General features: G+C 59.4%; 1 protein-coding gene across 2 annotated transcripts in view; it reads left to right on the top strand.

Moving 5' to 3' along the window:
- Window positions 1–12,803, top strand: part of ZNF512B (zinc finger protein 512B) — a 31,026-nt gene extending 18,223 nt beyond the window's left edge. For both annotated transcript variants that reach the window (XM_074604819.1, XM_074604820.1), the window contains 6 exons: window positions 531–818; window positions 1,479–1,670; window positions 8,475–8,576; window positions 9,604–9,666; window positions 11,970–12,068; window positions 12,410–12,803. In XM_074604819.1, the coding sequence (XP_074460920.1) occupies window positions 531–818; window positions 1,479–1,670; window positions 8,475–8,576; window positions 9,604–9,666; window positions 11,970–12,068; window positions 12,410–12,703 (1,038 nt within the window). In that variant the 3' untranslated portion in view covers window positions 12,704–12,803. The remainder of the gene's footprint in view (window positions 1–530; window positions 819–1,478; window positions 1,671–8,474; window positions 8,577–9,603; window positions 9,667–11,969; window positions 12,069–12,409) is intronic.
- The last annotated feature ends 6,036 nt before the right edge of the window (window positions 12,804–18,839 follow it).

Raw genomic sequence — 18,839 nt, forward strand, 5'->3', positions numbered from 1 at the left:
GGCAGGTTGAGGAGCGCTGAAGGGCGGGTTCTGCCTCCTGAACTCAGAAAGGGGCACCGCTGGCGCTGGCCCGGGCACAGTGTAAAACTGAACCAAACCACACCAAAAAACGGTCATGAGCTGGTTGCAGACAAGTCACGAACAGGTAACGGGGGCGTGTGGCAGAGGTTTGTCCCCCTGGATGCTTTACCCTCTGCGCTGGCAGCGCCTCTCCCAACGCCTTCCCCTCCTGCTGCCCGCTGTGCATCTGTCCGGGGAGCTCTGTCGGTGTGTTGGGGCAGGTAGGGATGGGCACTGCTCCCCCTGTCCCTCTGCAGCGCTGTTTTGCCTGTGTGTGGCTTTTGGGGCAGAGGGGCTGGCCAATGACCCCCCCGCATCGCTTAGAGGGGACGGGTTGGCAGAGCTGCTCTGCAGAGGGGGAGCTCCTTGGGATGTGTTTCTCCCTAGAGCGATGGCACCTGGAACATTTTTGATAAGGGCAGATGAAGTCCCAGCCTTCCTTAACCCTCCCCTTCTCCCCATCTCCGTAGGGCTGCGTGGCCAACTTCTCCAGCCTGATGGGCTACCAGTACCACCAGAAGCGGTGTGGGAAGCAGCTCGCCGAGGCTGACAAGCCTGTCTTCAGCTGTCCACACTGCAGCAAGAAGTACAAATCCAAGGCCGGTCACGACTACCATGTGCGGTCAGAACACACGGCCTCGGTGAGCCCCCCGGACGCCTCCGCAGCCCGAGGAGCGGGGCCATCCCCCCCCGGGGGTGACTGCAGAGCTGCAGAGCCGGTGGGCAGGACAGAGCCGGGCAGGGCCGGGCCGGGCAAGGCAGGTGCAGACATCGGACCGATGTTCTTTTTCTTCCCCTCATCACCACGCGCATGTGTTGTACCCTGCAGTGTTTGGGGGCAAAGGGCTACAGCCCCCTCCACCCCTCTGGAAAAGCAGGATGCTGCGTTTATGGGAGCGGAGCGGTCAGCAGCGTTCCCCTTCCCTGATGTCTGCGGGGCTGTGCTCCAGCCCACCCTGCATCCATGCTCTGCAGGGAATAAAAACAGAGCTCAGGCCGCTCCCTCGGCAGCAAGCGCACGTCGGCTGCTTGCCAGCGCTGGGGTGGCAGGATCTGTCCCTAGGGAGCATCCTTTTCTGTTCTGTTGATCCCTACTGACAGCGCATCCAACGCTAATAATTCCCTAACTCTTAATAAATGGAGACGTTTATACACGTGGGAGCGTGAAAGGACGCAATCAGTCTAACGCCTGGCTGTCTGCTGGGCTGAGGGAGGCGGGGGTGCTCCCCTTGTTCCCATGCTCGGGGGCAGAGGCACACTGGTGTCACTGCAGCCCCTGCCTGCACAAAGCAGGTCTGCAAACGCGCATCCCAAGCCCCAGCATCCCCGTCCCGGGGCGGGAGAGCTCACCTCTTCTCCCCTCAGAGCTCACCTCTTCTCCCCTCCTCATGCCCCTCCTGACTCTGTCTCTCTTGCAGCTGCCAGAGGAGCCAGAGGTGAAACCAGAGCCTGGCCCCATAGAAGATTTCGAAAGGACCCCGAGCGGCCGCATCCGTCGGACATCGGCCCAAGTAGCCGTCTTCCACCTTCAGGAGATAGCGGAGGATGAGCTCGCCAGGGATTGGACCAAGCGGAGGATGAAGGATGACCTGGTGCCTGAAACAAAGCGGGTGAGAAGCCTTAATTTCTCCTTTTTTTTTCTTTTTTATACACTCGCTGTACACAGTGATCCTGAGATGCCAGCGTGGCCCCAGCTGGCTGAGGGCTCATGTGTCTCGTTTGCTGTGCCTTAAATCAATTAGCTGTGATGGCAAATTTATTGCTGAAGAGCCCACCCAGCACAGGCTGAGCCCCAGTGGTCTGGAGGCTCCGTACAAGCCCGGCAGCAGGCAGCTTTGCCCTTGCCACTGCCAGGACGCAAATCTAAATGAAGCAAAAGGTGGTGCTTTGTGGGCAGTGGAGAGATCAGAGTCCAGGCAGGAGGATGTTGTGGAGGGAGGTCAGTTCTGGTCCGTGCTCAGCAGTGAAGCTGGGGCTGGCAGCCAAGAGGAGCACGTGAGGAGAGCAGAGATCGGATCTGGAACTATCTCCTTTGCACTGTCAGAGAGCAAAGATGCCCCAGGCAGAATTTCCTCCCTTCCACATCTCTTTTTTTCTGGGCTTCCCTAGAGGGGAAGGGCCTGCAGCATCGCTGGAGCACCGCTCCTGCGAGTGGAGGAAGGCAGAGCGTGGCGGCAGGGCTGAGCCCTGCGGTCCCCAGCGGCGATGCACGCGTGGCCTGGTGCTGTGGGATCTGTGCAGCGAAAGTCGGTGCCCTGGCGGTCTGGAGCTTCGGGGAGGCATTGGAGCAATGTGTTAAATCAAACGTCCCTCCCGGCTGTAGGAGGGGGCGATTCCTAGGAATGTGCCAAAGCTGAAATTCCCTCCAGGAACGCTCCTTCTGGACCATAAAAGGAAGGAAGCAGCAGTAAATCATAAACCTTTTCAGTGTAAAAGGAAAAAAAGAGAGGGATTCGGAGTTTTTTTTAATCCTGTGGTCAATACTTTTTGGCCAGCACTGCGACTCAATGCAGAGCCGTCCTGCGAGTCTCGGCACAGGCTGCAGCCTGTTTCTGGAGCAAATAATGCTGCAGTTGGGTACCAGGTCTTTGCCTTGCTCTGAATGGTTGAGCGTTTCTTGCCCAGTGCTCCAAAATTCACCCTGGGCAGGATATCGGGCACATTGCAAAGGCGGGAGTGAGGAGCAGAGGAAGCTTTGCTGCAGCAGGGATGTGGCGGTGCCTCTGCCATGAGCGTGCAGAGAGCGCGGGACAGCCCCAGCCCAAAGGACCTTCCTCAAGCCAGGAAAACAGCCCAAGTCCCAGAGCCAGCCTCGAGAAGCGACACAGCTTGCCCCAGGAAAGTGGGTGGCACAACAGCAGAGCTTTAGCCGAAATGCCATCCCGCTGACACAGCCTGCCCCGCGCTGTCCTGGCACCTGTGTGTTCTCAGCAGAAGTGCCACCGTCATCCTGCAGAGACCTGGAGGAACTCAGCCTGGCTCAGCTCCCAGTCTGCACGCGGTGGGCAGGTGAAAAACCAGCACACAAACAAACCAGCATCTTCTTTACCCACCCTGGCATCCCGGTGACGTGACTGGCGCAGAAGGGGGTCTGGCCACAGTGCTGCCGTCCACCTTGGAGCAGAGCTGGGGGGTTTTGGGCCAGAACTGGTTGCGAACTTTTTATTTCCCCAATGCTTGGTGGTGGTGTTGGTTTCCAGATGACTTCAGCTGCAATGCATTTATAATGTAAAAAAAATCAAGCCCAAAGTAGCTGTTTCATTTCAAATACTGTGGGAGGAGAAGTGTGGTGCTCTCTTCTCCCCTCTCCAGCCTCAGCACTTGCATTCCTCTGTTTTACTTTTGAATTACTCCCCGTACTCTTGACTTTGGGTATTTTCTGTTTGAACTGAGGGAGCAGCCCAGAATCCCAGGCCTGGACAAGGGGCCCATGTGGAAGCTGACATACAGAGGCATCATAAAGGTCTCAGCCGCTGGCATAAATGCTCCGTGAAATGCTATTTGTGGTGGTGCGTTTTTGGGTTTTTTTATGAGACATTTCTTGTGCTCAGAGTCTAATTGTTTAAGTTTAATTGAGCCCCATCTCTGCGCTAAGGAAGAAAAAGAATTGCTGTGAGGTTGGCAGAAACAGGTTTGCCTTGAAGATGAGTGAGGGGGGAGTTGGACCAGCTCCCAGGTGCCAAAACAAGGCTCTTGGGCTGGAGGATCGGACCTCAGGCCCTGCAAGGGCTGCTCTCTCTGGCTGTGCTGGCTGTGTGTCGCACAGATGGATTTCGGAGGAGGTCAGCGCAGTGGGCGAATACGTATGTAGCTGTGAGTGGGCCCGCGGGTGCGTCTTGCAGTGACTGTCACGTTCCCTTGACAACACTCTAAAATATAATCTGTTCAGTCTATGACATTTTTTTCTCGATGTGTGATGCTGGAAGGAGGTGGGAGGCAGGTTCTGCCTGGGGAGGCTGGTGGGAGCTTGCTGACTTCCGCACGCTCTGTGCCACTCCGCTGAGCAGCGTCTTGCATCGCTCAGGACTGCTCTACGTTTACAAGTTGCTTCAGTTCAGGATGTGGAAAAAAAAAACCCTCCCAACTGCAAGCGACTCAAACACGCCTGCCAGCGCCCAGTTTGACCCTGTTACAGCCCCCAAAATAGCCCTTCCCTCAGAACTGGCTTGGGCTGTGCTGGCAGGACGGCTCTGTGGCGGGTCCAGCCCCAGGCAGCACGGGAGGCTCGGAAGAGCGGGCAGCATCCCCATGTCCCCGTGCCACCGCCCCGTCGAGCGCATGTGGTGGCCGTCCCTCCGAGGGAGCTGACAACCCGGAGCCACCAGAGCAGCAGAAAGACAAACACCAGTTAACCGGGACCAGGGTGGTAGGGCTGATGGCTCCCAGAAGAGCAGCTGCGCCACCGCCTCTTCTTCCCACGGTCCGTATCCAGCTTTTAGGAGTGCGCTGCCAGGCCCGCAGGACCCCTCGCTGGCTTGAACTTGGAGAGAGGTGGGATGTCAGGGATCGGTGGCAGATTTCAACTGCTCCTGCATCATCTCAGCAAGACCTGGGGATTTCCGAGGTCCCAGAGGGACGGATGCTTCCCAGCTCTGGTCTGTAACTGGTGATGGCTGGATGCACCCGGACTTGCTGCTTTGCAGGACCCGCTCCATCCCCAAGCTCTCCAGTTACCTGCCACAGTGCCAGCAGTCAACGTGGATTTCAAGGGAGCAGAAGAAGAAAGCCACCCCTCCTCTCCATCCCTTCTCCAGGCAGCAAAGCTTTTCCCCAGGGGAAGGCAAGCAGCTCCTCAGCAAGCCGAAGGGATATGGGAATTTGCAGCCATGGCCCCGCTGCAGCCATGGCTTGCCCTCGCGGCCACGTGGCAGCTGGTCCCAGCTGGGGAGAGGGGCTTTGGGTTTGGATCCCGTTGGTGGCCCATGGTGGGATGCATTTGCCTTTCCCGGGAGGATGGATTCCTTCGCACCAAAGCAATGGCATTAGAATAAACGATTGCTGCTCGATCCCAGGCCCTGTGCTGCCTTCATTCTGCGCTAACCAAATCCAGCATTTCTAAATATACACTGGAGTCTTATTTTCTCGCTCCGATCTTTATTTGCCTCTGGATAAGCTGAAACAGATGGGTGTTTCACAACGGCCGCTTGCTGGGGATGTCAGATGGGGAAGGGCAAACCCCTGCTGCTTTTCTGGGAAAAAATCCCCTTTCCAGAAGCTCCATGAAGATGATGCCGATCTTCCGACCCTCCTCCGGCCTTTGCTGGGGCCATCACCTGCCCGTGCGCGGTCTCTGGGCTGCTGCAGAAGGAGTGAGATGCCAGCAGGTTCCCAGCTCGATGGTGTGGGCTCCGGGATCTGGCGGGGGGTGATGCCTTTACGCATTTTGGAGGCTGGACTGAGAGAAACAGCCTCGTCAAGCAGAAGGAAGAGGTATCTAAGAGGCAAGAGGGAAGAAAACACCATGGAACTCCCACAGTTTCATGGTGTGATGCTTTCCCTGTGGAGCTTGAGGTGGGGTGGCATCTTTCAAAGTGCCACCAGCTCTGTGCCGGGGGTGGTGGTGGGTTCCTGCAGCCCAGGCAGCCCCTGGGCTGTGCAGAGGGGGTAATGCAGAGCTTGTCTGGGTCAGTGGGGTGCAAGGGCACCCCGTTTGCGTCCCCACGGCTCAGGGCCTGGGTGTCGCTGCAGGGCTGGGGACAGTCACGGAGGCTGCACATCCCTGTGGAGCCTGGGTGCTGTGTGGCAGGGTGATGGAGGTCTGGAGCAAAGGGCTGCCAGGGGCCAGTCATAAAGCTAAAGGGGAAGAGTCGTCTCCAAGCTTGAGTTTTTAAGAAAGCCCTGTCCTGGAACAAGGGTGAATTCCAGAGCAGAAGAGCCTGGCTTGGGTTTGTCCCCCAAAACAATGGCCCTGCGATGCGGGCGGGAGCCAGGCTGAGCCCTGCCGATTCATGTCACTGGTGGGCCAAACCGGATCCCAGCTCCGGCTGTGGACCCAGAGGTTGGCAGGGCTGAGTCCGTCTTTCCTCCCCTTGCTCGGCAGCGCCAACATGGTGTCACCCAGCCGCCCGGAGCCACGTATGGGACCCAGCTGCCCGCCAGCGCCCCTGGGTGTGTTTTGGCTTCGCCTCACGGACGGCATCAGCCGTGGTTTCCGCGGGGCGATGGGAGAGCCGTGCCTCGCGCTGGGGACCTCGGTAAAGCTTCCAGGGGAGTTTGTTGGCCAGGGCTGAGGCAGCCTGCATGGTTCTCATTTACTGCGATATATTTTGGGGAAGGGGAGAGCTGTCTAGGGAGCGGAGAGGATTGAAATATGAAAGTTTAATTAAATAAAACTGTCAGTCAAAGAAAACAAGCCTTCCCACCCCAGCATCCTTCGACTGTTCAGAAGAGATGGGCTGCGGCCAAAACCAGTTGTAGTCATTTAATGATTTGGCCATGAAGATTTTCACTTACAGGCTGTTTGAGGAAAATAAATGGAAAAAAAAAATAAAATATTCCATGCCTGGGGCTCCCTCTTAATAGAGACATAAAGATGACTTTGACATTCCCCGAACCGCAGCGCCCCGGGAAGACATGGGATTTGCATGTTATTGTGCAGGGCTGTTGGAGGAGAGCGGGGAGGGATTTTTCTCTGGAATGGGAAGCTGGAGCAGCGGAGTCCACATCTCTGAACATCCCCCCTCGTCTCTTCCCCGGGGACGCGCGGAGGGAGAGGTTGTTGCTGGGGCTGTGTGCGGTTACCGTTAATGTTTGCTCATTCATGGGATTGATTGGTTTTTAATTAAGGAGGCCGTTTGGCATCCCAGCTCTCAGTATCAATGACAAAAAGGGACTCCTGTGTTCTCCCCCGGAGGTGGCATTGCCTTCCCCGGGCGGGGGACCAAGCGGTTGGTAGATGCACCATCCCAGTGCTTCAAAGGGCTCTGCTGGCATCTCCCCCGGCTGCGAAGCACGACAGAATAGCAGCACACTGGGGCTCAGGGGATTTTTCCGCATCCGTCCTTAGGAGCATTCGTAGCGCCGTTTCGCAAGGCCCTTTGCCCCTGCCCCTCGCGCGGAGCCCAGCTCTCCTTGGGCTGCCTTCTCCTCCGGCTGTGCCCCGCCACGTGCCGAGGTGGGCGCTGCGGGGGCTTGCGGATCACTTAAATTTGTGTGGAAACAAGTGGTTGGTGTCTGAGCTCTCAGTGGGAGCTCCCTTTGCAGGGAGGTTTGGGAGCAGCCTGTTCAGGGGAGCCGGACAAAGGCAAATTTGCAGCTTTATCAGCACGTTGAGGAAAAATCACAGCTGGAAAAGAAATACAGCCAGCCACTTCCCTGCCACATCGGAACCGCGAGCTCCTAGGGGTCCTAAGGGCACGTTTCAAAAACAGAGCCTGGGTTTGCACCTCTTGTCCGTGCATCCTCCCTGGTCAGCATGGATGCACAGATGCAGCTGTGTCCCATGCTCGGAGGTGCCCACGGAGAGCAGCACTTGCTGGGGTACCCCCACCTGTACTGTCCCCCTGTGAGCTCACCCAGCCCTGCTTCGACTCGGGGCGAGTTTGAGGCTTGGCACCCAAGTAACGTCCATCCGTCCTAGGTTGGGCTTGGAGTCGTGCTGGTGTGGTCGCACAGTGGGCGGGCAGGCAGCTCAGGTGGCCGGTGCAGCAGCCCCGTGTCCCCTGCGGACCTTGCCGCGGTGGCAAGCAGAGACCAGCCCTGCAGGTAGGGCCAAGGGCGGCGTCTGCGAGGCACAGAGATGCCGCAGCCGTGTTTGCTTGTGCTGAACATGCAGAAATGGAGTTGAGAAGGCCGGTCCGCTATGCTAAACCTCAAAGTCGCTAATAAAGTGGTAATTAAAAGCACTTGGGAAGAGCAGCCCTGCCAGAAGGAGAGGCAGAGACACAAGAGCCTTTCATTGTTTAACGGGTTGTGCCCATTCATCGGTGGAAGGCAGCCACGGAGGCTCTTGGCGTCCGTCCCCTCTGCCCAGCGTGCAGGGTTGTTTATTCTCTGGGTTATGAAACGCGGCAGAAGGGCCACGCCAACACGATGCACCAAAAACCCCGGGTTCGGGCCTGGCCCCGCGATGGGGAATGGACCCGGGATTGGGAACAGGAGCCTCCCTTCTCCCATGTGCCAGGGCCACATGGAGGTGGCTGCAGCACCGGGGGCTCCAGCCATGCTCCTCGCCCACAGCCACCCCCCAGCCCGGCTGCCGCCTTGCCGGTGGCACAGCAGCGGGCAGAGCCACCCCCCTGCTATGTGGTGCCCAGGGGGGAGAGATGACATCTCCGGGGAAAGTCTCCCAACTAGTTTTCAGCTCCGATTCACTTTTCCTGGGGGGGGGAACGAGCCCCATGTGAAGAGCGGGGACTCCACCAAGGACCGGACTGGTGTGTGCCGCTCTGCTAATCGTCTTCTATTGTTTGCAGCTCAATTACACTCGACCGGGGCTTCCAAAGCTCAATCCGAGGCTGCTGGAAAACTGGAAGAACGAAGTGAAGGAGAAGGGCCGCATCAACTGTCCCAACAACGTAAGGACCGTATCTATTCTTTTCCGGGCCGGCCGGTCTCAGTCTGCAGGAGGAAGGGGGGGTTTTGGGGGCAGAAACCCACCAAAGCCAGGTTCTTGTTGGGCCCCAGATGAAGCTGGCAGCGATGCTCGGACCCTTGTTTCATCTCCTCTCCCTTGGGTTGCTGCCGCGCCTGGTTGAAGCGTGTCCCACCTTTGGAACCCTCCTGGTGTGCTGGAGCTACCAGGCTTGGGGACCGGGCCACCTTCTCCCCAGGTGCCCTTGGGCTGATGGTTCAGCATTGTCCTGTTTGGACTCTGGAGCTGCCTTTGGGAAGCTCCCGAGGTGCGGACGGGACGAAGGCTGCACGGTCTGTGCTTGAGAGCCTTTTTATGCTGAGAACCTGCTTTTCCCAGAGTAAAGCCGGGGCTGGTTTTGAGCCATTCTTTTTAAAGCCCTGGGACAGGCAAAGACCTCAGCGACATGGTGCGTGCGCTTCATCTTGCTGTGAAACGCAGCCTTGGCCTGAGCTCACAGGGAGGTGAACTCCACCCTCGTGCTGGGGCCGTTGATTTATCATCTGAAACAAAGCCTTGCTAATGGGAGTTTTGAACGGGGCTGTTACCGCAAGGCCGGGGGAGACGCGCTGGCTAATTAATGTCATACACAGGCACTTTGAAAAGACATTGCTCAGAAACTGGTCATGCTGCTGCCTGGGTGATTTCTCTTCTCCGTTAAGCGTCTGCTGTGGCTCCAAGAACTCCTGTAGCCCAGCAGGACCTCCCGACTCCTCACAAATGTACGTTTTCCACAGAGACATTTAGGGGAGACATTTTTCAGCCTGTTGCAGAGGGATGTGGCCACATGACTCCCATCAGCACTAATAGGAAACGTGTGACCAGAGCCCTCCGCGTCTCGCAGAGCATTAACCTCACGCTGCTTAGCCTGGACCGGTGGCCTTGACACAGCAGGCTGCTGGCCCCGGCACGGAGGAAGGCAGGGAGACGGGAGGGAGTCATGGCAAACCCTGCTTTGTTTCTTCCCACAGTGCTGTGAAGCCATTTACTCCAGCGTCTCGGGGCTGAAAGCTCACCTGGCCAACTGCAACAAGGTAGGTCCCTGCTTTTACAGTCTTGGCTTGAAGGTGGAGTTGAGTTTTGGTTTTCTCTCCCCTCTGGCTCGTTCGGAAGCAACAGACCAAGGGACAACAGCACGGGTTAAAGAATCATGACCGCTGGGAGGGCTGGCGAAGCAATGCCACTGCCCATCGAGTTGTCACAGCTCAGCCCACCCATTGTCACACTGTCCCGGTCCAGCCACTCGCCCTCAGCACCGTCCTCCTGGGCAGGATCAAACCCGTAGCCAAAGGTGGAGAGGCTGGAGCTGAGCAGACGTGATGGAGGCGCTTTAGCCACGGCCCCAGCCTTGGAGGAGAGGTCCTGCAACACAAATGTCTCACCCAAGGGCCCAGACCTCCGAGATACCGAGTGCCTCGGAGATGGGGCAGTGGGAGCGAGCCCGCCAGCCTCGCATCCTCCCGCCTCGGTGTCCCCGTCCCCCAGCTTGGTTCTTGCAGCCCCCCGAGTCGTTCATGAGCCCTCGGCTACCCAGTGCGGCCAGCACCTCGCAGGCAGCCACACATCGGCCGCAGCAGCTCAGAGCCAGGGAGCAGGGCGTCGGAAGCTGAAGGTTTCCCAAGGCAGGTGGGAATCGGGGAGTCTTTCTCCGTTGATCTGGGCAGCCCTGCAGCCCCTCTGGAAGGCCAGCAGCTTCCCCAGCTGGAGGGAGGCTGGTGCGGTGCCTGTCGGGGATGGAGCTGAGGCTGGGGGAGCCGGATGCTCCGTGCAGAGACCAGTGCCCGCTCGCTCGACAGAGCAGCAACGCTGCCGGCTGCAGTGAGCTCCGGTGGCCTGCAGCCGCCACGGGGGAGGGGTCGGGAGCTCAGCGTAGGTCCCTCAAATTGGAACTGAGTAAGAGCTGGTAAAGCTTTATACCCTGAAACGTTTCCAGCTGCAGCTTCCATTGAATGGAGCTTCCAGGAGGCAGCTCCAATACCCCGTGGTTATTAAAAACACAAATTCCCGCGCTCCTCCAACACTAGCTGGAACATCAACCCCTAATGAGATCATTTAGAAAATGGGCTGCAGAGATCCGGCAGAAGAAGCGCTATTTAGGCAGGATAAAAGTGCAAACACAGGAGACCAGGGCAGTTCCTTTGCTAGCCTGCAGCACGGTCTCTGAGAGAAAATGGAGCCGTTTTCTGTCTGGTACCATGCACAGAAAGCAGCCAGGTATTTGCAGGAGCGTTTTCTTTAACAGCAGAGCTGCACCCTCAAGGTCCAGCGAGTCCGGCATAGCCGAGGCCAAGTGCTTGGGGTTGAGTTTGCTGCTTCGTGTCCCCCAGGCACTGCTGTCAGCAGGACTCTTGCCCTCCCAGGGGATTTAGTTTTGCCATGGATACGTGTGCCACCAAATCTGGTGTAACTTGCGCAGCCCCTCCTGAGCTGGCCTGCGATCTCCACTGTAAAATCCTGCAGAACTGCTTGAAACGCATCCAGCCTCATCGAGAGCGGAGGGTGCTGCCAGGCAGCGCCCCGGCCTCGGCGGGGATTGATGCGCTGAGGGGAATTTTTGCGTGAGTATTTCTGAAACCAGCCAGCAGCGGGGCTGGGCCTGCCCGCGTCCTGCCTGTCCCTGCAATGAAAGACCTGTCTAACTCCAGATTTACAGCACGGAGCCAGCTACGGAGAAATTCCCAGGGAGCATATACATTGCCTGGAGGGGCCCATCCATAAACCCCTCGTCAATAGAGAGCACATTATCTCCCCTGTGCCTTGAACTGCGCCAGAGCCAGGAGATCAGTCATCCCCACAAGGGCTCTAATGACAGAAATCCAGCAGTCGCTGTGTCTCTTTGACAGCGTAAAAGGAAAATTAGGTGAGTCTGTTGGACATAAATTAGGTGGCGGTTCAGCCCCAGGAGATCACAAATCTGCTGACAGCGAGGAAATGGGGCGATCAGCCCCGTCAGCCTCCCACGCGCCCGGGGACACACACGGTGTCGGTAGCAACGTAACAACCGGTGGTGGGGATGCACAGGCAGCAAAACCTGCCGCTCGCTGCCCTCTGAGCTCACAGGACCTGGCGCTTTGATGCCTGGCACCGGTGCCACGACAGCCGGCTGCACGACCAGCACGGGCCGAAAATCAGAGCAGAAGATGCGGTTGTGAGCTCCTGGCCTGGGACCGAGGGCCGGCGGAGATCTGGTGGTTTAGAAATCAGTATTTATTTTCTGTTGCTTCGAAGTTCAAGCATCGACCTCCCTTCACTGTGGGGGGAGCAGGGCAGGGGGAGCCACCCCCCCAGGGCATTTTCGGCTCTGCCTGGGGCTGCAGGAGGATGCTTTGTCTTGCAGGGGGACCACTCAGTGGGCAAGTACCGCTGCCTCCTGTGCCAGAAGGAGTTCAGCTCCGAAAGCGGGGTCAAGTACCACATCATCAAGGCTCACTCGGAGGTAAGGAAACGGCTGGGAATGGTCCAGGCTGGTCCCCGCTCCAACACGCCCGTTCTCACACTGTCCCGCTCCATCCATCCCTGTCTGCCAAGAGCAGAGCACAGCAGCTCCCAGCAGCATCAGCAACGCTGTGACAGTCTAGGGGACACCTCCCTGTCCCCCTTCTGGTCCCTGACACCCTTGGGCTGGTTGAAGCTGCTCAGTGCCGGCCAGCTTATCCTTGGGGAGGCGATGCCGGTGGGACGTGGGGTGGTCCAGGCTTGGGCAGACGAGGCATGGGCTGTGCGTGCCGGTGGCCAGCCCCAGGATGGTCACTAACCCCTGTGTCACCCCATGGACAGAACTGGTTCCGAACCTCCGCAGAGGCCAGCCGGAAAAAGAAAAGCAGGGAACAGCTTTCTTCTAGCAAAGAGGAGAAAAAGAAAAGCACAAGTGGGAAGAAAAGGGGGAGGAAACCCAAGGAGAGGCCTCCAGAACCGTCCCCGAAGGGCAGAGAGAGCGTGGCAGCAAAGACTAATCACAAGAAAACGCTCGAGCACTGGGAAAGCTCCCGAGGCAGCCCCGACAGGGACGAGCGCGTCCCCAAGCCCCCGAGCCAGCGGAAGGGGGGAGCCAGCAAGATGCCCGAGAAATGAGCAGCTCAGAGACTCGTCTCCGAGGATTCGTTTACAGCCCAGGGTAACAGGGTGGGGGTCTCTCCCAGTTTTCTGTGCCCCCCGTCCCACCTCCCCTCCCCCCCACCCTCCACTCACCCCCTTTTTACAAAAAAGAAAAGAAAAAAAAAAGAAAAAAAAAAAAGAGACAGAAAATACCAATTAACCACTTTAAACAAGTCACGGACCTTGTTTCACACTGGAAAACAAACAGGATCAAGCAAGCTGGACCGTTCTGCGCCCCCTGCCCATGTACATACCCCCCTGCCCGGGACCCTGCCGCCGTCCCCCCTGCCCTGCCCGGGACTTCCCTTCTTACTCCCTGCGCCAAACTGGTGACGCTTGAGCGAAAGAAAAGTGCAATAGCAGCGGGGCCCCCTCGGACGGGGTCTCTCTGCGGCTGCCTGCTGGGGTGGGGGGACTGCCTGCCGCCGTGCTGCCTGCTCCCTGCCTGTCCGGCAGCCCCCGGCGGGCTCCAGCCTCCCGCTGCGGGCAGCGCCCGCATCCCTGCACCCAGGGTGATGTTTCCAAAGATGTTTGACCCGTGCAAGCAGCCGGGGACAGTAGGGTCTGGCAGTGGACGCCGTGGGGGTCCTGGTCGCGCTTTCCCTGCAGCCTCGGGGCGAGAGGGAACGTCCTTCGGCAGGGACGGGCTCCGTGGTGCTTGTGGCCGGCGCGGTGCCGGGGTTTGTCTGGGCAGCGCAAGGTGGGCAGAGGAAGGAGCAGGGAGCGTGGCACGGAGCTGGCAGAGCATCATCCTGAGGTGGCAGGGGTGGCTGCAGCTGCCGGAGGGGGTGCAGGAGCTGTCAGCACCCCTGGAAGTCAATGGGAGAGGAGGAGGATGCTGTAGGACGGGTCAGGTTGGAAGGTTGAACCGAAAGTTGCGGGAATGCTGTGAGCGCCGTGGAGCATTGTGGTGAGAGCGTGGTGGGGGGGTGCAACGGGGGAAGCTGCGCCCCGGTGCTCGAGGTGTCTGCAAATGTAGCTGGACACGGAGCCCTACAGCGGCGATGGCAGCCAGCCAGCACGAGGGGGTCCAGCTGGTGGAAAGGGCGATTCAAGGGTCCCCATCGCGTCCCATCCCAACGGTGCTGATTGCCCAGGAAGGAGGAGTGGGGTTTTCAGTCTCCCAGCTGTGCCTGCGGGAGGTGTGTAATGGTGACAGGGGGGGCAGCATCAAGTGACAATCATGGATCCTGCTTTCGGGCACATTGCACTCGCCTCGTCCCTCCGGACTGGGACCCGCCGCGGGGTGAGTCTCGGCTCCCCCCAGATGCATCCAAGCCCCCAGCCATCTTCCTCGGGGACAGGAGTCCCTGCACGGCGGGCTGTCCCTCGCTTCTTCTCTTTCCCCGGGCTTTTCTTTGCGTCTGTACTAATACCGTCGTAACACCTCGCTCCGGCCTGGGGGGAGCCATCCCCGGACCGGGATGTGTCTGTCTCCAGACAAAAACCAGGCTACCTCGGTCCTTGGGAAACGGGCACGTTTTCTCTCGGTAACAGAACAGAAAACCTTAATTTGATTTTTTTTTCCCCCCTGTGCAGAGCCGGGCAGGTGGTGTCGGGAGGAGGAGAGCTTCTGCTTTTACTTTAATCAATTAAAACCTCAACCCTCGGTTTCCTTCACTGCTCTTCACCACCCGCTGGAGGCTCAGTATCATTTCCCTGCTCCGAGGAGCTGCTTAGTAATAATTAACGTCTTTCTCCACTGGCAGGTCATTAGGGCCACGGAGGCAGGGAGGAGATGGCGGTGTCTGAAGCCGGGGCGGCTTCTCGGAGGAGCCAGTGCTCCTGCTCCGTCCATGGCTGCCGGCAGCTGGATGCCACCATCCCCATCAGCCGGTGGCTCAGCCCGGGGCTGGGCACCTGCCCGCGGGCGAGGGAACCCACCTGAGCGCTGCTGGTTGCGCCAGGCTTCGAAGCAATTAGTGAGAAAGCTTAATTAGCCTGTTTGCCACTTGCGTTTCATCCAGTCTTTGTTTTGATGGTGTCGCTGGTACAAATCCTGCCTCCCCGGGGAAGGGAGGAGAACTTTGGGAACTGTAGGACCTGCGCCCTCGGAGCTGTCTCGGTGTTTGTCATGACGGGGACGTGGGGACACCGTCCTGGGCCGTGGCGTTTTGCCGTGCTGGACCCGAGGGACGGCGCCGGCTGCTGCAGAGCCCCGTAGCGGCTCACCAAAGCAATAACCACTGGAGGGGTGGTGGGGAGGGACCCTGCACCCGGGGAGGGTGCTCGGGCCATGCTCAGCAGGTGTCGGCAGCGGCAGGGAGGGAAGAATGGGCAGAGCTGGGGACACGGTGCAGAGTTCGGCACCGAAATCTCTGCCAAGGGGTGGAGGGAGCCGCTGGATCCTGAAATCCCGTCCCACCGCAGGGGAATGCCCCTGGCAGAGCTCCGTGCCCTGGCCCGGGGAGCGGGGACCCGCGTCACCCCGGCCGCTGGTTTGGACCTTCACCTTCTGATCCCCACCGCCTCCCGTTGGGGATAGCACAGGGCTCGAGTCTCATTAACATGCAATTAATTGGCTTCTCATTAATGAAATTAACAGGCAGCACTGTGCTCCCATGCGACTGGGAGCTGCTCGAGGTGGGGGAGCCCTGGGGAAGGGCCAGCTTGGGGGTGTCGTTGTGGGGTCCGGCTGGAAACCCGTCCCCCTGCTTCATTAACGGAGTGTCTCCAAACGAGCGGACTGGGAGCGAGGGGCTGGAGCGGGGACAGCCGTGGTGGCCTCGCGGGGGTGGCACCATCCCAGAGGGGACCCCGGGGACGGTCTGGGGTCTCGGGGCAGGCGATGGGCTCAGGGCGGTGGGGACAGCGGTCCCGGTGCTGGGGCTGTCCCCGTCACCCTCGGAGCTGGGAGGCGCTCCTGTGACGGCAGCACCACGCTCAAATGGAAATTTTTATGAGAAAGTGAAATCTTCAGGGTTTTCATTTTTTCCCCTTAAGAGGTGTTTTTCCCCCAGTAGTCATCACTCAAGAGGAATATGTTCTCCCACCGTCGCCTTCTCCATGAGACTTCCTTTACTCTCCGGCTTGTCCAGGGAAGGCTCTGGAGCGATACCAGGAATGTGGGCAGCTGCCAGCCCTGCGGCACACAACGGCGGTGCCAGCGCGGGTTGTCCCCGTTGGGTTGTGCCCATCCAGGTGCTCCTGGCGAGGCAGCGGCCGACGGGAGAAACCCCCCTGAGCCCAGAGGGGCGGCCGAGAGGGGCTGCGGGGTGAGGTGGGGACGAGCGCGTCCTCTCCCCTTCCATCCCATCACGCGCGGGGGTTCGGGGACCCTCAGGTGTGACAGCGCGGGACCCCCCCGGGCCTGGCGCTGGCACCAGGGACTGAGCCATAGGGTCGTCCCCTCCGGCAGCGGGGAGTAACCTACAGTTAATGTAAAGCCCCACGAAGGGGGTGCTGGGGAGCAGCGTTACCCCCCCAGTCCCCACCTGCTGCCCGGGGGGTCACTCGTGGTAAGTCATTGGGGGTGTGGGGGGGCTCAGAGCATGGGGGGCTGCGTGGCAGCTCTACAGCTGCAGCCCCGTGTGTCCCCGGGTGGCACCTGCCTCTGCAGCACCCTGGGGACCGTGACGCCAAGGTCCCACACCCCCCCACACCTCCACCGCTGCGGAGACCCACCGTCCCCCCCACACCCCCCCAGGAAAGGGCTAAACCTCGGGACGGGGAGCACTGCGACCCCACGGGAAACCTCGCAGAGCCATCCCCGAAAGCTTCGATGGCAGAAACCCTCCCTGCCACCCCCATGCTCTGGCGAGGGAGGGCTGTGGCACCGTCACCCCCCGGGACGCGGGGAGGCCGCGGTGGAGCTGCCCCGGCCCGCGGCATCGCTCGCACCCAGGAACGTTGGGAGCGTTTTGTTCTTTTCTTTCTCTCCTGGTGACACCCATCCCACGGCATATCCGAATGTTTCTCGTCGATGCCAGTTATTAGTGCATAAGTGTATTTTGGGGAAAAAAAGAAAATGGAAAAAAAAAAAAAAATTTAAAAAAAAAAAAGAATTTTCAATTTATCACTTGTAACCATATATATAAATATATAAATATATATATTAAAAAGTGTTTATTTGCAAAAAATAAAATTGTTTTAACAGTAAACTATCTTATAATAAACTCCCGATTTGTGACGATCTGTTCCTTTTGTTAATCATTGCAAAATCCTCAGTTGGAGAGTACTGTAACAGCAGCTCTTAACAGCCGCGCCGCCGAGCACCGCGGAGGGTAACTCGATGTACTGTATGTATTAAAAACAGCTGTATCGAATAAATGTTTATTGATTTTTTATTATTACTATTATCCTCGTTATTTCGCAGTTCGGTGGGAGGGTTTGACGCGGGATCGGCCGGGTTTGTCCTTTGTGGGTCGGTGGGGGCCGAGGGAACCCTCCCCCTCCCCGGGATGGTGGGGATGGAGCACGCGGTCTTCATCCCGGTGGTGCCCCCAAAATTGGGATGGGGAGTTTGGGGGGCAGGGGGGCGAGGATCGGTGATGCTCCCCACACCGACACTCGGCACAGCCAGGAATCCCCAGTGCCAGGAGAATCCCGGTGCCCACAGCCCAATGCCCGGCCGCCCCCGCTCCCACAGCACAAATCCCTCCAAATCTGCCCCAATCTGCCCTCCCGCTCCCAGCACCCAGTGTCTCCCAGCATCTCCCAGTGTCCCCCAACGTCTCCCAGTGTCTTCCAGCGTCTCCCAGCATCTCCCGGCATCCCCCAGTGTCTCCCAGTGTCTCCCAGCATCTCCCAGCATCTCCCGGCATCTCCCAGTGTCTCCCAGCATCTTCCAGCATCCCACAGCGTCTCCCAGTGTCTCCCAGCATCTTCCAGTGTCTCCCAGTGTCTCCCAGCATCTTCCAGCGTCCCCCAGCGTCCCCCAGTGTCTTCCAGCATCTCCCAGCGTCTCCCAGCATCCCCCAGTGTCTCCCAGCATCTCCAGCATCTCCCGGTGTCTCCCAGTGTCTTCCAGCATCTCCTGGCATCTCCCAGTGTCTCCCAGCATCTCCCAGCATCCCACAGCGTCTCCCAGTGTCTCCGAGCATCTTCCAGTGTCTCCCAGCGTCTCCCAGTGTCTTCCAGCATCTCCCAGCGTCTCCGAGCATCTTCCAGCATCTCCCAGCGTCTCCCAGCATCTTCCAGCGTCCCCCAGCGTCCCCCAATGTCTTCCAGCATCTCCCAGTGTTTCCCAGCATCTCCCAGCATCTCGCAGCATCTTCCAGCATCTCCCAGCGTCTCCAGCATCTCCCAGCGTCTCCCAGTGTCTCCCAGCATCTCCCAGCATCTCCAGCATCTCCCAGTGTCTCCCAGTGTCTTGCAGCATCTCCCAGCGTCTCGCAGCCCCGGGGGCCACATGCAGCGCGGGGCCTCTCCTCCCCAGGGAGCTCAGCAGGACCCGGGGCACCCCCCCCCGGCCACCCCAGCGTGGGAATAAATCCTCTTCCGCTTCCTAATGTCTTTTTTGGCACCGAACCCAAATAAGCGCCAGATTTAGGCCAATCTCCCCGTTGCTGACCGTTAACCCCGCGTTTCCCGATGGACGGGCCCCAAGGGTGGGATGGGGACGACGGGGAGGGGCGCTGGCCCCGGCCCCCCCCCCCCCAGACTTCCAGCACCACAAACCCCGGCCTGGGGGACCCCGGGTGCGAGAAGGGAGCGTGATGCCGAGCAAAACCGCATGCCCCCCACAAGGGCCCGGCATCCTGGGACCCCCGCAGGGCCGGGCCCCCCCCCCAGCACCCAGTGACCATTCCAGAGCCCGGGGCCACCCAGACCCCCGCTGCCCCCCAGCTCTGCTGGCAGCTGTGGGGGGGGTGTGGGGGCTGCTGTATGTTGCACCCCTCAGCTGCTTGGGCATGGGTGCTCCTGCGAAGCTGCCCCAGAGCACCCACCAGTGCCCCCAGCACCCCCCTGCCCCCCATGGCACCCACCTACACCCCCACCACCCATCTTTCCCCCCCCCTTCCAGCACCCACCCTCACCCCCAGCACCCACCTACACCCCAAACCACCACCACCACCACCCCCCCGCCGGACACCTCCCCCCTCCTTTCCCGTCCCTATCCCCGCACTACAAGTCCCGGGGAGCCCCGCGGCGGCGGCACCGCCTCCTCCCG

The sequence above is a fragment of the Larus michahellis genome, chromosome 12 (genome assembly GCF_964199755.1).
Source record: "Larus michahellis chromosome 12, bLarMic1.1, whole genome shotgun sequence".
In the NCBI taxonomy this organism is placed as follows: Eukaryota; Metazoa; Chordata; class Aves; order Charadriiformes; family Laridae; genus Larus; species Larus michahellis.